The sequence below is a fragment of the Corythoichthys intestinalis genome, chromosome 13 (genome assembly GCF_030265065.1).
Source record: "Corythoichthys intestinalis isolate RoL2023-P3 chromosome 13, ASM3026506v1, whole genome shotgun sequence".
NCBI classification, from domain to species: Eukaryota; Metazoa; Chordata; class Actinopteri; order Syngnathiformes; family Syngnathidae; genus Corythoichthys; species Corythoichthys intestinalis.
In genome coordinates this window covers 19,559,508-19,577,517 of record NC_080407.1, presented here as the reverse complement: position 1 = coordinate 19,577,517, position 18,010 = coordinate 19,559,508, and the positions used below count along the sequence as shown (strand labels likewise).

The 18,010-nt window shown below is 39.0% G+C and overlaps 1 protein-coding gene across 4 annotated transcripts in view; it reads left to right on the top strand.

The window, feature by feature from the left end:
* Positions 1-18,010, top strand: part of tbc1d22a (TBC1 domain family, member 22a) — a 250,173-nt gene that overhangs the window by 162,860 nt on the left and 69,303 nt on the right. For all 4 annotated transcript variants that reach the window (XR_009066751.1, XM_057855710.1, XM_057855709.1 and 1 more), the window contains exon 11: positions 7,914-7,989. Coding sequence is in view for 3 of the 4 variants with exons in the window: in XM_057855710.1 (XP_057711693.1) it covers positions 7,914-7,989 (76 nt within the window). In the remaining variant the exon portion in view is untranslated. The remainder of the gene's footprint in view (positions 1-7,913; positions 7,990-18,010) is intronic.

Here is an 18,010-nt window from a genome sequence, read left to right as displayed (position 1 = left end):
CTATTCTGCTTCTTTTCATTAAACTATGGTGTAAGTGCTATTTATTTTATATTAGGTGTGTTAAAGTAATATAAACAGTCCTACAGTAAATATGAGAAATAATGCTATTCCCTGATTGATTATATTATGTGTGTTGGAGTAATGCAAACAGTTATATGATGTGTGCAAGAAAGTTAACTATTCCCTTCACTAATTAACTCTGAGTCATTAGAAAACCAATTGAGCTTCAACTGCAGTTGTCCAAAGACGGACACCTGTGGCACACCAAAATGCAATGAGTGCTAATTAGTCGTTTTATATTCATTCTTTATATGGAGTCATTCGGTTGAGGTTAAATCAGGTTAGAAAAATTCCAGTCAATAAGCATAAAGTTGAATGCTTCCACCTGGCTAGCTTGCCAATTGACTCAGGGGGCTGCGCACACACCTTCATTCTGCTGAGCCTGAAGGACAACTGGAGCTGTTTATTACTAAATCACCCCTCCCTCCAGTCTTCATTCCTTCCCTCTCCTTCTCATTTTCTCTTTCCATCACTCTCCGCTTGTTGGATGGTTTGCCACATCAGCTGTTCTCCGGCCATACTGAAATGACCCCACAAGGAAACTTAATCCTGATTGTGTGTGCGGATGTGTGTTTGTAGTCGCCCACTGATTGCTCACAGCTCATATGCACATTCCGCAAGTTTCACGCAGCAATGTTGCCCAGTCCTGTGATCATTGTCGTTATTAAAGCCTGACGTCTTGCACAGGTTTCATCAACTACAGTTACGCGTTTGTGATTGACTGTTTAGCAAATTTACACATTTCCATTCCATCTGAAGGAATCTGAATTTTCAGCCAGATTGTTGGAATCACGCCAGCGGAACCCGCCGGAACCGCGTTAGCACAATTCCAACTACCCGGGTCGGCGGAAATCCAACAACCCGGCCAAAAGGCAGAACTCCGCGTGTTCACCTTGGTCTTTACACCTTGTACTAACTCCAATTTTAAAAGCTGGAAAAAGGCTTCGAAACACAAGTTGACAATTTATTCCATTTAGGCAAAAATCATACAGCACAGAGAGACCCAGGCGAGGAGGCAACCTTGATCCAGGGTTCCCGAGAAAAATGACAACGATTAGTTTAGGGATGTCTCGATCCAGGTTTTTGCACTTCCGATCCGATACTGATATTGTTTTGCACTTCCGATCCGATACCGATACTGGCCGATACCGATACCGGCCTATCTGAGCATGTATTAAAGTTTAAAGTTATTTAGCCTCCTTACTTAGTTGTCAGACTCATTTTGAAAAGGGTTTTAGTACTCTTGATAACAACTAGCCAGCTGAATTAGGTGAGTCTGAATAAGACACAACGGTTGGTAACAAGAAACTGACCTGTTTATTCAGTGACAAACACAAAACATTATAAATAACAGTCAGTAAAACGTGCAAATAATATTGTAAACTGTCTTAAAAAAGCAAAACACACAACCTCAGTGGAAAATACCACAAACCCCCCAAGCTATTAGATGCTTTTAATGTTTCGTGCATTAGTTACAATAATTGTATAAAAAGCCTCTCAGGTTAAATAAACCACTATTTCAGTATCAAGTTAACATTTTAAAACAGTAAATAAAATACTCAAGTCCTCATTCTGTATCAGCAGCTTTAAACTACATTCTATTCATTTAATTTTGCAAATCAACTGTTAAAGTTGTTAAAATTGCTCCCGTTATTTCACAATTTCCCTTCTGTCTACTTTCGACATGTGAAAGTTTTAAAACTGTTTTGAAGATAGATTCAAGTCAAGATTTTGCCGATTTAGGAGTATTTTAGATAAAAAGTTAATTAGGTTCGCTTGGAAGGTTCACAACAGCCTACCAGGGAAGTCTTCTGCGTTAAGATGGTGGCTGTTTACTAACGCATCTAGTTTTCAATACTTCAATGTTGCTAATGCCGTCGAGTCTGTCGTTTTGCATCTATTTCTATATACATATGATATCTATTATCTCCAGTAAAACGACGTTAACGTAGTTTGTAGCGGCTGTCAGCAGCAGTCAGGTATTCTTGTGTTTTTTATCCAGCGGCATGAGTTGAGCTAAAGCCATGAGTTGAGCATTGACATTACCCGGGTCTACGACAAGCATGATGTTTACTCTCGGGACGCAATGCGGTCCGTTTCTCATTGCGTCCCGAAGACCGCGCTGTGTATTAGTTCTGCTTTACTCGACATAGAATTGTTCTCGAATCTTTCACGGCCGAATCGCTCAAGGATGTAATGACAGCTGGGCATGTTGTACCGTGGTTCTAAGTGTTGGACGGTGTGTCTTTACTCAAGAGAGATAATGGCTCGTCATCCAGAATGAATTCTTCGGCAATGACTCTTGTTATTCCCTGGGCTTTGGGACTGTCAAATGCCAGTTTGTCACACATAGCAAAAGTTTCTGCCAGTGTTAGTTGCGTAGGACCTTTCTTTTTGTCTTCGGTTTTCTTAACATACTCCTTATATTGTTTGTGGTGGTATTTCGCTAAATGCTTGATTAGGTTGGTTGTATTAAAACTTCTTACAGCTTTACCACCACGCTTGACTTTATTGTGGCAAATGTTGTACTCTGCCTCTTCGTCTTTGTCGTCCTTTAAGGTGAAACAATCCCACACAGCTGACATTTTTACCGATAAATTCTCTCGGTAAATTGAGATACAGTAATGTAGTTTGTTGAATGTGTGCCATAAAATGCGGACCGGATTTTAGGGAAACCGAAGCAAAAACTGGAATGGATTATGTAAATCGGTGCGCTAGAAAACCCGGACTGGACTTTCCAAAAAAACTGGATCGGAAGTCTGGATTGGAATTTTTCTCTAGATTAGTTAAATATTCAGTCTTTTAAAGACTCTGGTGAGGCGGGCTGTGGTCTGGAAGAAGGGTTTGTTTGCTCTTTGTTTAGGTTTATTGTCTTTTTTTTTTTTGGATTGGACAGGAGAATTCAAGCGTTACTGTTGTCAGGGATACGAGAGTTAAGGATTTTGCCATTCTCAGCACCACGTGGGTCGGTCGCGGCTTCCTCCGTATCAGATGTTCCTTGTGGCAAGACAAGATGTCCCGCCATTTGTTTTGGACTATCCAAAAGAGCTGTTTGCAGGATTCGGTGGTGCAGACGTGGGATTGTGTATGTCTTACCTACCCCATGCTTGTCAGCTTCATGATGCGCGCTTGGGCATCCGTGGTCAGAAGGTGTCCTGTGTCTGTTCTGTCCTTATCCGCCCGTCGTCTTGGCGCTGCTAATTCTCATCATTTCAAGTCCAACTGTTCATAATATCAAATATATTCCACTTGTTCACCATCATCACCTTGTCAAGAGTCAAGAATCTGCATTGGACAAGGTGTCAAGAGTCAGGAATCTGCATTGGACAATGTGATGATGCTGGAACTTTTGGTTGGTGCTGTTCCAGTGAGATTTACAAAGATTACTGCCTGAAGAAAAAGTTTACATTGAAATTTTAGACAGCTTTCTCATCCCTTCAATTGAAAATATGTCATTTTCCAAGATGACAATGCATTATGCCACAGAGCTAAAATTGTTAAAGCATTCCTTGGAGAAATACTCATCCAGTCAGTGTCATGGCCTGCAAATAGCAAAGATCTCAACCCTATTGAAAACCTGTGGTGGAAATGGAAAAAAATGGTCCACAGCAAGGCTCTGACCTGCTAGAATGATCTGGCAACTGCAATCAAAGAGATTTGGCACCAAGTTGATGAAGAATACTCATCAAGTCCATGCCTTAGAGACTGCAAGCTGTCATAAAAGCCAGAGGTGGTCTTACTAAATACTAGAGATGTGTTTTGATTTTTATTTCTTTGTTTGTTTCTCATGATTCCATATTTTTTACCTCAAAATGGAATGATTCCATGTATATTTCCCTGCACTTGCTCTATAAAAGTAACATTTACTGACCGCCACAATATTTTTCATTCATTTCTTTTAGTGTTTCTGAATGGATAATAGTTGCACTTTTGAACTGATTCATTATTTTTTCAAGCTTTTTATCTGAGTTTGTTCTACATGATAAAACGTCTGAGTGAGTATTCATCCAAGACTGGTGATTCCATACTTTTTCCTAGGGGTTGTATAAACAGTCAAACAGTAAATATGAGAAAAGATACTATTGCTTCATATCTAACATTATGTTTTTGCCAACAGTGAGACAAGCAACTGTGCTTTGTCTTCAAGGCCACACACTGGTTTTAATAAACTGCTCGAGCGTCGTGTGTGACGCACAAAACGATTCCTGGCAAGTCTGTAACGGCCGCTGCTCTTTTCCCGTGACAAATGAACCATCCGAGATGGAGGGGAATGACATTTCTGACCGTTTTGTTTACGTGTTTGCAATTGGCCGCGGACCCGCCGAGGGAACAATTTGAGCAGTGTTGTCCAGGAAATTACTGGGAAACATGACAACTGTTCCTATTATGGCATTTTGTTTGATAGAATCAGCTTTAGTGTTGGCTAAATCATCTTGCATGTTATCCCAGCCAATGAGGTTGTGTTGCAAAAGTACCTGCAGCAGGGATTTTGCACCACTGCTCCACACAGATTTTCTCTAGATAAATCAGGTTTTTACATTGGGACATTTTCGATTGGGTTTAGGTCTGGAGACTGGCTAGGCCCCTCCAGGACCTTAATATGCTTTTTTGAAGCCACTCCTTGGTTATTCTGGCTGTCTGCTTCGGGCCATTGTAATGTTAGAAGACCCAGTCACGACCCAGTTTCAATGCTCTAACTGAGAGAAGGTTATTCCCCAAAATCTCACAATACATGGCCCTAGTCATCCTCTCCTTAGTACAGTGTAGACGTCTAGTCCCATATGCAGAAAAACACCCCCATGCATGATGCTACCACCCCCATGCTTCACAGTAGGGATGGTGTTCTTCGGTTGGTACTCATCATTCTTCTTCCTCCAAACACTATGAGTGGAATTGAGACCAAAAAGTTCCACATGACTTTCACCCAAGACTCCTATGGATCATCCAAATGGTCATTGGCAAACTTAAAACAGGACAAGACGTGTGCTGGTTTAAGCAGGGAAACCTTCCGTGCCATGCATGATTTTAAACCATGACGTCTTAGCGTATTACCAACAGTAACCTTGGAAATGGTGGTCCCAGCTCCTTTCAGGTCATTGACAAGCTCCTCCAGTATAGTTGTTGGCTTATTCCTCACCATTATCATCATCATTAAGACCCTATGAGGTAGATCTTGCATGGAGCCCCAGTCCGACGGATTGACAGGAGGCTTGCAAAATATATCGTTTGAAAATCGCAATATGCGCATACGCAATATTCCCATCACAGGATGTGCAATTATTTTTTGTTTGTTTATTAATTTTGTTTTTCTTCATAAAAGCAATTTTGCAGAGACATAGCTTCCTGAAACCCTTTTATATACACCAATCTTCATCATTCACAGATAAACACCTTTAGCCTGGATTAAATGGTATTATATGAACTCTAGGGATGTCCCGATCACATATTTTTGCACCCAAGTCTGAGACACCTGATTTTGAGGATCTGCCGATATCGAGCCCCGATCCGATACCTAAAAAAATGTTGTTTTTATTGCTTTGATACGGAGCCCGTAAAGGGACATCGACAGAAATAAAATAAATTTAGTTTAGTTCCTGGTGCGCACAGAAGGCAAACATTAGCATTATATAGCATTTAAGGTAGCATTTAAGCTATTTTAAATGCTATGTAGTACATAGCAAAAGTCCGCTAGCTTAAATGCTATATAATGCTAATGTTTACAACAATTGGCTGACTTGCATAGCAAAAGTCCGCTAGCTTGAATGGTATATCATGTTAATGTTTACAACAATTGGCTAACTAAAAGAGCAAAAGTCAGATAGCTTAAATGCTATGTAATGCTAATGCTTACCTGATTAGCATTACGTACAACATTAGCATTACATAGCATTAAATGCTATGTAATGCTAATGCTTACCTGATTAGCATTATGTACAACATTAGCATTACATAGCATTTAGGCTAGCGGATTTATATAGCTAATTTGCATAGCTAAAGTGCGCTAGCTTAAATGCTAAATAATGCTAAATTTTACAACAATTGACTAACTTGCAGCACAAAAGTCCGCTAGCTTAAATGCTATAAAATTCTTTATTTTTTTTCACAAGACTTTTAACAAATCATTCAAACTTGTATTCCCAGAAAAAATGTCTAAATATGCTTGTAATCTAAATTACGGATGCATAAAACATTGACTCAAACAAAAACTTCTCATGTTGGTCTAAACAGGGAGCAGCTGGATTCAGCGATGTTAGATGAGTAATGAGTTAGGATCTAATTACAGCAACAACAAAAAAACAATTGGCTTACTTGCATAGCAAAAGTCCGCCAGCTTAAATGCTGTATAATGCTAATGTTTACAATAATTGGCTAACATGCATCGCAAAAGTCCCCTAGCTTAAATGCTATATCATGTTAATGTTTACAACAATTGGCTAACTTGCATAGAAAAAGTCAGATAGCTTTAATGCTAAGTCATGATAATGTTTACCAGATAGTTTCTGGTGCGCACCAGAAACTAATCCGGTGAACATTAACATTAAATAGCATTTAAGCTAGTTGACGTTTGCTAGACAAATTAGCCAACTGCAACAATGCAACAATTGGCTAACTTGCCTAGAAAAGGTCTACTAGCTTAAATGCTATGTAATACTAATGTTTACAACAATTGACTAACTTGCATTGTAAAAGTACGCTAGCTTAAATGCTATATAATGCTAATGTTTACAGCAATTGACTAACTTGCATAGCAAAAGTCCGCTAGCTTAAATGCTGTATCATGTTAATGTTTACAACAATTGGATAACTTAAAGAGCAAATGTCAGATAGCTTAAATACTATGTAATGCTAATGTTTACCTGATAGTTTCTGGTGCGCACCAGAAACTATCTAGTGAACATTAGCATAACATAGCATTTTAGCTAGCAGACTTATGCTATGCAAGTTAGCCAACTGCAACAATGCAACAATGGGCTAACTTGCATCGCAAAAGGCAGATAGGTTAAATGCTATGTCATGCTAATGTTTAACAGATAGTTTCTGGTGCGCACTAGAAACTAATCTGGTAAACTTCATATAGCATTTAAGCTAGCGAAAATTCTTCTCGTTTTAATATTCTAATATATATCGCAAACCCCCAAAAAATCGCATTGTCAGTTTTTTTCCAGTATCGTTCAGCCCTAATTGGCAGTCACTCATGATTAGCTTCTTCTATTTTCTAATAATTGCTCCAACGATGGATCTTGTATCAACAAGCTGCTTGGCATTTGCCTCGTAACCCTGTCCAGCCTTTTAGAGGTCTACAGTTCTGTCTCCGGTGTCTTTGGACAAGTCTTTGGTCTTGACCATGCTAGAAACTAGTCTTCCTGATTGTATGGGGTGGACAGGTGTTTATATGCATCTAACCGGCTCAAACAGGTCACAAAGTCTGACGCAAAAAGTCCACCTCCACTCCAACTATTCGTTGGACTTTTTAAAGGTGACTAAAAGGTCTTTGAGGCTCACAATTCTAGCTGATAGACAGGTGTTCAAATACTTATTTACAGCAGTGTAATACAAATAGTTAAAAAAAAAAAATCATACACTGTGATTTCTGGATGGTTTTTTTCTTTGGATTGTCTCTCAGAGTGGACAAGCACCTACCATGAAAATTCCAAACCCTTCCATCTTTTGTAAGTGGGAGAACTTGCAAAATTTCTGATTTCAAATAATTACTTTCCTCACTTTATATTTTGTTTTTTTCCTCTTCGTTGTGCATTTCTTGGCTAGTGTGACTTATTCACCGAAAATACACTCTATTATATTGATTTTAGAGTTCAATGGAGACTCATTTTACCTCCTCTCTTTCTTTTCAGGACAACTACACGTTTGCACAGCCAGGAATCCAGCGGAAGGTCAAGGCGCTGGAGGAGCTGGTTAGCAGGATTGACGGTTGGTCTCATGATTATCCTATTTCTAAAGCTTATATTCAAAATAGTATTCTTCGATGAAAACATGGCATGACATGTGACTATTCAGAATTTCTAAATAGAAAAAGATGTTTAACACAAGCGTCGCTGGAGCGTGACTAGGTATAACGGCCACGATCTTGGATAACCTTGCAATGTTTCACACTGCCGTCAAACCCTTTGTCAGGAAGGACAAAGTGGGGACTCAATACAAGTGTATATAAATGTGTGTCCTGGTAAGGGTTTGCTCTTTGAGAAAGTGTTAATGAAAACAGATTGCGTGCATTTGGACCGTGAATGTGTGTTTTAAAAGAAGTAAATGAAGACAAAGCAGAACAATGTCCTTGCGACACTTAGCAAGCTTGAGAAATATGACTCGACACGTTTGGACATAAGTGCCCCGTCATCACAGTCGGGGCACGGACATTTTCTACCTCGCTGGTTTGAAATTACCACCTCTAATGAGATCACTGATAGCTTTTATCTAGTGTTACACTATCACTTTTCTGCTTTTCGGGCACCTATCAGATTGAAGTTTGACTTGTGACACCGAGATCACAAATCCTATCATACCGTGTACAATGTTAGATCTTGGAGATCTTGGACCATTTTATGGGAAAATGATGTCAACAAAGCAAAAGATCAATTAAGTAGTAGTGTATTGCTTTTGTCGATTCAAAACAACAGTTTTTTTTTGCTCACATTGCCCGCCCACACGTAATTATTCCACTTGTAACAATTCGCGCCAACTCCTTTTTTCCTTGTTCGACGCCATCGCAGGGCCCCCCTTACCTCCTCCAAATACAAGCTACTTTGTTGGCACGCGTAAAACGCCTCTCTGATCTCTTTATCTCTCCCTTATCTTCTGTCTGTGTATTTGTCGCAAGCAAGTACATTAGCAAGAGTTCATTAACATGCAAATTGCCCAAAGGTGAATTTAGTTATGCAAATGGAAGGCACACTGACAGTGTGTGCCGTGTGCTGCTTTGCGCTAAACGGCTGGTAGTTGGGTTGCGATTTTAAACGAGGAAAATTCAAAAACAAATACTGAACAGTTTGAACCCTGCTCGTTGGCCTGATCCGCTGCTGATGTTATCGGTTTTACAGGACTATTACACGACACTGGAAGAGGGAAGGCAGGAAAGATTTGGATATGACAGGCCATGATACAAAAATGATATCAATCATTTGTGGTACGTTAGTGCCTGTTTTACCACTATCGTTTTTGAGATATGTACTATTATTTTATAGGTCAACCAATTTTGATCTAAACCAACAGGATGATGGCTAAATCTTCCATTAGAACTACGTTAGCTCATCGGCTGCCATTGACGAGGCTAGACATCGGCTTAATTTTGACCGGATTGGGCATCTAGCGCCGTCAATGGTACTGAAACTAGAGTATTCAAAGTCTTTTGTGGGCCTTTATATGCCCCTTACTGTTAATTTTAGGGGATTTACTTTCCAGTAAGCCAAAATAAACAGGGGGTGACCTGTAAATGTCCCAACATGTACAGGAAGTGAGTGATCCGGAAATCAAACCAAATCAAATCCAAAATCAACAGAAAGTGACCTGACGTCAATAGGAAGTTGCCCGGAAATGCCCTATAATCAACAGGAAATGACCTACGAGCAGGAAGTGACCCAAAAATGTACAGGAAGTGAGCCAAAATCAACAGAAAGTGACCCGTGAACACCCCAAAATCAACAGGGAGTGGCACATGAGCTAGAAGTGACCGGGAAATGCCCCGAAATCAACAGACAGTGACCTGAGATCAACAGGAAGTTACCCAGATATGCTCTAAAATCAATGGGAAATGACCGATGAGCAGGTAATGACCCAAAAGTGTACATGAAGTGAGCCGAAATCAATAGAAAGTGACTCATAAACACTGAAATTAACAGGAAGTGACTCATGATCTAGAAGTGATCCCAAAATGCCTCAAAATCAACAGGAAGTGATTATTGAACAGAAAATGACCAGAAAATGACCCAAAATGTCCAGGAAGTGAGCCAAAATCAATAGGAAGTAACCGATGAACAGAAAGTGACCTGGAAATGCCCCAAAATCAACAGGAAATTACCCAAAATTTACAGGAATTGAGTCAAAATCAATAGGAAGTAACCCGAAAATGCCCCAAAATCGACAGAGAGTGATCTAAAATCCATACGAAGTTACCCTGAAATGCCCTAAAATAAACAGTAAATGACCGATGAGTAGGAAGTGACCCGGACATGCCCCAGAAGCAACAGGAAATGACCCAAAATTTATAGAAAGTGAGCCAAAATCAGCTGGAAGTGACTTCCTAACAGAAAGTAACCCGAAAATACCCCGAAACCAACAGGCTGTGACCTGGAAATGCCCCAAAATCAACAGAAAGTGACCTGAAATCAAATAGAAGTTACCCAAAAATGCCCTAAAATCGACAGGAAGTGACATATGAGCAGGTAGTGACCCGGACATGCCCTAGAATCAACAGAAAATGACCCAAAATTTACAGGAAGTGAGCCGAAATCAACAGGGGTTGACCGATGAACCAAATATGACCTGGAAAAGCCCCAGAATCAACAGGAAATGACCCCAAATGTACAGGAAGTGAGCCAAAATCAATAGGACATAACTGGCAAAGAGAAACTGACTTGGAAATGCCCTAGAATCAACAGGAAATGACCCAAAATTTACAGGAAGTGAACCGAAATCAATAGGACATAACCAGCAAAGAGAAAGTGACTTGGAAATGCCCTAGAATCAACAGGAAATGACCCAACATTTACAGGAAGTAAGCCGAAATCAATAGGGGTTGACTGATGAACTGAATGTGACCCAGAAATGCCCCAGAATCAACAGGAAATGACTCAAAATGTACCAGAAGTAAGCCAAAATCAATAGGAAGTGACTCGCAAATACCCTGAAATCAACAGGAAGTAACCGATGAACAGGAAGTGACCCGTAAATGCCCCTAAAGGAAAAGGAAATGACCTTAAATCAACAGGAAATGACGTGAAACACCCCAAAATGAACACGTTGGCTGGCCAGTGACAGCCATAGATGAAAAAACTCTTTCATTTGCTCCCACTAGTGCTGCAACGATTAATCGATTAACGCGAGTAATCCGATTAGAAATAATATTCGAATTCAATTTTGCTGCTTCGAGTATTTGTTTAAATAAAGTGGCGTTGTATTGGTTTGTTTGCATTTCGTTTTATTGATTTGGGTGTATACACTGACATGACTCATTTCTTAAGCTTAAACCAGCTGCTCCCTGTTACGGCCAACATAAACATAAGCATAATACCATTGTAATTTAGTTTATTGGTATATTTAGCTGTTTTTTTGAGTGAATATGTGTTTGAACCATTTGTTAAGAGTATTGTAAAAAAAAAAAAAAAATGTTAGCATTATATAGCATTTAAGCTAGCAAACTTTTGCTATGTTCTTTTGTTGTACTTAGACCCTGATTTTTTTCATAACCATTGAGGCTCAGCTCAGTTATTTTCATTTTCTATGTTCCTTATCCGATTACTCGATTATTCGGACTAACTAGACCATTGAATAATCGACTACTAAAATAATCGCTAGCTGCAGCCCTAATATCGATAACCTTTTGGGCTACAAAATATCGTCGATATGTCACCTTTTCGATGTAATGTCACACACCTGATGTCGAAAGTCTTTTACGGCGCTTTAAAGATGGTTGAACACGCCGGCGTGATTTTAGGACTTCCAAATGCAAGTTTGTATTTTTAGGTGTGATTGCTATATTGGAGTCATGTGATATTTGTTGCCACGTCTCATTGGTGAGCTAAGTTTATGTTTGAGGTAATGTTTTTAATGCATTCCTAATTTAGTTTATAGGTATATTTAGCTGTTTTTTTTTTTTTTTTTTTGTGGGAATATGTGTGTGAACCATTTGCTAAAAGCTTTTGAAAAAAGTTAGCATTTCATAGCATTTAAGCTAGAGGACATTTGCCATGTGAGTTAGCCGATTGTTCTTTTGTTGTACTTAGATCCTCATTTATTTTTTGCACTGTTTGAGACTCTGTTCAGATATTTTAATTTATAATGTTCCTTATCCGATTGCTCGATTATTCAAATTAACTAGTTCATCGATTAATCTACTACTAAAACAATCGATAGCTGCAGCCCTAATATCGATAACCTTTTGGGCTACTAAATATAGGCGATATGTCACCTTTTCAATATATTGTCACACTCATTATGTCGAAAACCTTTTACGGCGCTTTAAAAATGATCGAACACGCCGGCGTGATTTTAGGACTTCCAAATGCAAGTTTGTATTTCTAGGTGTGATTGTTATATTGGAGTCATGTGATATTTGTTGCCACGTCTCATTGGTGCGCTAAGTTTATGTTTGAGGTAATGTTTTTTAATGCATTCCTAATTTAGTTTATAGGTATATTTAGCCGTTTTTTGTGGGAATATGTGTCTGAACCATTTGTTAAAAGCATTTTTAAAAAGTTAGCATTTTATAGCATTTAAGCTAGAGGACATTTGCTATGTGAGTTAGCCAATTGTTCTTTTGTTGTACTTAGGTCTCATATATTTTTGTACGGTTTGAGGCTATGTTCAGGCATTTTAGTTTATTATATTCCTTATCCGATTACTCGATTATTCAAATTAACTAGTTCATCGATTAATCTACTGCTTAAACAATCGATAGCTGCAGCCCTAATATCAATAACCTTTTGGGCTACTAAATATAGGCGATATGTCACACCCCTTATGTCGAAAACCTTTTACGGCCCTTTAAAGATGATTGAACACGCCGTCGTGATTTTAGGACTTCCAAATGCAAGTTTGTAGTTTTAGGTGTGATTGGTATATTGGAGTCATGTGATATTTGATGCCACATCTCATTGGTGAGCTAAGTTTATGTTTGCGGTAATGTTTTTTAATGCATTCCTAATTTAGTTTATAGGTATATTTAGCCATTTTTTGTGGGAATATGTGTCTGAACCATTTGTTAAAAGCATTTTTATAAAAGTTAGCATTCTATAGTATTTTAGCTAGTGGACATTTACTATGTGAGTTAGCCAATTGTTCTTTTGTTGTACTTAGATCCTCATATATTTTTTGTACCTTTTGAGGCTCTGTTCAGGTATTTCAATTTATTATATTCCTTATCCGATTACTCGATTATTCAAATTAACTAGTTCATCGATTAATCTACTGCTTAAACAATCGATAGCTGCAGCCCTAATATCGATAACCTTTTGGGCTACTCAATATAGGGGATATATCACACCCCTTATGTCGAAAACCTTTTACGGCGCTTTAGAGATGATTGAACACGCCGGCGTGATTTTAGGACTTCCAAATTTCAAGTTTGTAGTTTTAGGTGTGATTGGTATATTGGAGTCATGTGATTTTTGTTGCCACGTCTCATTGGTTTGCGGTAATGTTTTTGAATGCATTCCTAATTTAGTTTACAGGTATATTTAGCCGTTTTTTGTGGGAATATGAGTCTGAACCATTTGTTAAAAGCATTTTTAAAAAGTTAGCATTCTATAGCATTTAAGCTAGCGGACATTTGCTATGTGAGTTAGCCAATTGTTCTTTTGTTGTACTTAGATCCTCATATATTTTTTCAATACTTGTTGAGGCTCCGCTCAGGTATTTTGATATATAATGTTCCTTATCCGATTACTCGATTATTCAAATTAACTAGTTCATCGATTAATCGACCACTAAAATAATAGATAGCTGCAGCCCTAATATGGATAACCTTTTGGGCTACAAAATATAGGCGATATGTCACCTTTTCGATATATTGTCACACCCCTGATGTCAAAATTTTTTTACGGCGCTATAAAGATGATTGAACACGCCGGCGTGATCATAGGACTTCCAAATGCAAGTTTGTATTTTAGGTGTGATTGGTATATTGGAGTCATGTGATATTTGTTGCCACAGTTCACTGGTGAAACTGCTCGTCACTATGCTGGCTAGCTCCCACACTCCTAGTTCAAATACCGCGTTCGCCTCCGTCCTCAACTTAAGCCCTGTTGCAAAACAGAAGACAAGTCAGTCAATCAGTCAATCAGCGTTCATGAGCGATGTCATCCGCCACCTCACTAGGCCCGGCGTAACCAGCCGTGCCAAGCGGCATGCCAGCTGGACGTCAGCCCAGAGTTAAAAAGCCACAAGTTTTATTGTCCGCGCGTGTTCGTTTTAGCTCCTCGCATGCCATGTAATAATTCCTCATGACAAACGACATTCTAACTACCTGCACTTCCTTCTCGTGTTTGCTCAAGTCCCTAACACGGGACAGCGCGAGGGTTCATTAGCGTAATTTAACTTTGTTGAAAAGTTGTTTGGCAGCCGGCCGAGCTCTTGTCACAGTTCGCTGTTAATAAGGCGGCCATGTTGTGTGCTCTCGCAGAGGTGCGTCGTAATTACACCGCGGAGACATGAGCGCAAACCTGTAGTTTATGAAACACGCTCGCGTGGGCTCCCCTAGACAGGTGTCATTCAATTGATTGCTGTGTGTTGTTATATTGTTCCTGCCTGGAAATATAAAACGTTGCGGATGTGAAAATTTTATTGAAGGTGGTCTTGTGTGCGCGCGTGCTTGTCAGTCAAACGACGCCATAGTTCCTCCCTAACTGCCTTTTCACACTGATGCTCTGACAGCTCAGTAATTACAGCTCTATTATGAGGCATGTGTGTGTGTGTGTGGACTGGAGATTGAGTGTCACAATTTGATTGCTGTGAAATACATCAACTGCTGAATAAATAGCGGTATTTTTAATCTTTTGTTATGTAAAGATGCTAAGCAGCAGCATTTAGGCGCGACATATTTGTATGTAAATTTTATATGTAAAAAAATGCATAGTGAACAAGAAAAAAATCCATTAGCGGTCACTATTTTTACTAAAAACCTCCCATTAATCAGTTCCTCAAAAAATGCTTTTCTGGGTTTTTGTTGAATGTCAATGGAATTTAATGGTAAATTTTTAGTAAAAAATAAGGACCAAACCAATATATTTTCGTGGGTCTCAGAGCAAATTGGTGACTGTAAATGGGAACCAATTAAGATTCGTTTGTGGGTTGAAGTTCAATATGATTGTGAGTCAAATAGCAGTTTTTGTGGGTCTAATAATGTTGACCATGTTGTCAAATTACTCAAAAAAGCTATTTTTGGTGGAATTTTCTCAATTTTTTTCAAGCAAAACTGTTGGAACGATTGTAATAGGCTCCCCAGAAAGATGCTTTTCTCAGTGTTTGTTGAAGGTCAATGGAATTTAATATGTAATATTGTAATACCTGAGGTGAGCCTCAAATGGTAGAAAAATAAATAAATGAGGATCTAAGTACAACAAAAGAACAATTTGCTAACTTACGTAGCAAAAGTCCGCTAGCGTAAATGCTATAAAATGCTAACTTTTTAAAAATACTTTTAACAAATGGTTCAGACACATATTCCCACAAAAAACGGCTAAATATACCTATAAACTAAATTAGGAATGCATTAAAAAACATTAGCTCAAACATAAACTTAGCTCACCAGTGAGACGTGGCAACAAATATCACGAGTCCAGTATGCCAATAACACCTAACAGTACAGTGACAACACACAAATTTGCATATGGAAGACCTATGATCACGCTGGCGTGTTCAGTCATTTTTTTTAAAGCGTGGTAAAATTTTTAACTATTTGACATAAGGGGTGTGACAATATATGACAAAATTCTAACGTCTTTTTTTAAATCTTTTTACAATGCTCCGTTCCAACAAACTGTTCCAACACATATTCCCACAAAAAAAAAAAAAAAAACGGCTAAATATACCTATAAACTAAATTGAATGCATTAAAAAAAAAAAAAAAAAAAAAAAAAAACATGTTGGTCTTAACAGGGAGCAGCTGGATTGAGCCATGTGAAATGAGTTATGTCATATTCAGTGTTGCCACTAGCAGGCAGTTCATCCACCTAAATCAATAAAACGAAATGCCAACACTTTCAAAACAAACCATTACAACGCCACTTTAATTTAATGAATTCTCGAAGCAGCAAAGTTTGATTAAAATCTTTTTTCTAATTGAATTACTTGAGTGAATCTATTAATTGTTGCAGCAATAAACAATAGCTCCATAGAAGTTCGGGCAAAATATTTTGTGGACTGATGAAACCAAAGTTGAAATGTTTGGGAGTAACACACAACGTCATATGTGGAGGAAAAATTGAACAGCTCACCAACATCAACACCTCATCATGGTGGAAGGAGCATCCTGATTTGGGGCTGTTTTGCTGCCTCAGGGCCTGGACAAGTTGCAATCATTAATGGAAAAATGAATTCAAAACTTAATCAAGATGTTTTGTAGGAAAACCTGAGCCCGTCGGTCAGACAGTTGAAGCTAAAAAGAGGATGGATGTAGCAAAAAGACAATGATCAAAAAGAGAAGTAAATGAACTTCAGAATGCTTTCAGAAGAACAAAATACACGTTCTGGAGTGGCCAAGTCAAAGTTCAGACTTGAACCCCATTGAGATGCTTTGGCATGACCTAAAGACAGCAATTTATGCGAGACCTCCCAAGAATCTGACTGAGCTACAGCAGTTTTTGGGAGAAGAATGGGCCAAGATTAGTCCTGATCGATGTGCCAGACTGATCTGCAGCTATAGGAAGCGTGTGGTTGCAATTATTGCTGCCAAAGGGGGCCCACAAAATATTAAATGTGTGATGGTTCACTTATTTTTCCCCCTTCTGTCATTGTTTGCATACTATCCTCGCTAAAATATGAAAACCTATAAATGTTTGGTTGGTTTTGGATAAAGCAGACACTGTTTTTTCAACTGTGTGATTTTGACAAAGATCAGATCACATTTGATGGTGATTTTATGCAGAAATGTGAGAAATCCCAAAAGGTTTAGATACTTTTTCATAACAATGTATGCCATAAAGCATATAAAAGAGTTGTCGTTCAACTAGTTGTCAGTCGACATATCATCACAAATATTATGAAAATATTTGATCAGGTTTGAAATGTTACCTAGTGTTGTTTTAAGACTATATGAATAGAATTGTAAAAGGACTGGTTGGACGACAGCAAAATCTGAGTTGTTTTCTCTGCTTGGACTGCGCGTCACTTTTGTGTCACACTCTTGCTTGTGTGAACGGGAAAACGAGAGTGTTTTCTCGCTCCAAAACAGTGACTGTACCTTGCCGTCATGCCTTGACACTGCAGCACAATTGGTCACCGCCAGACAGTCGGAGCTGATTCAGCAAGAGGTCTGTGTCATCGCCACGAATACAAAGCGGCCTTCACCACTCTGCGGCCGATGCGGTATAATCAATGCCTGTTATGTGTGTGTTACACCTTTATGACACCCGTAATGTCCCCTCTGGGTGGAAACGATTTCTTGACTTCTGCTTTGTTTTTTGAACGAGCAAACGTGTCGATTTCAAAATATTTTCACATAAATCCTCAGACTGGTCCAAAACTCTCATGCAGTGCTTAATTTGTAAATCATAAGGTGCCGGAATGCAAAGTACACATGACAGTGCAGGGATGACTAGACGGGCACAGGTCCCGGAACATAAGCAGAAAAATGGTGCTGAAAACAACACACAATTTACAACTAGGCCTGCAAATAGGACTGAACGGGCCCTCGCAGTTTGGCGCAACTCGAACGTCACGCAAACTCGGACGGCACGCAGGTCAGGGTTGTGGCAGATTGTCCCCCTCTCGTAATCTAATGAGAACCTAACTTACTCGAAACTCAACTCACTTCGAGGGGGCACCACTGAGTAATTTTGTTACGGTTTTCCGTAATATCGCAAGGTTATCAAAATGTATGCAAAGCCGCATGTACTTGCAAAATTTGGTCAGTTTTCGTGCATGTTCAGGCCTCCAAATATAAACTGTACTCGTTCCAAAATACCCGATTTCCTGTTATATTTGGAATATGGGTGCAAGAGACTTTTTGGAGCAGTTTTGCATAAGGTATCGACTCCCCAAATTTCATTGCTCTATGTTGAAA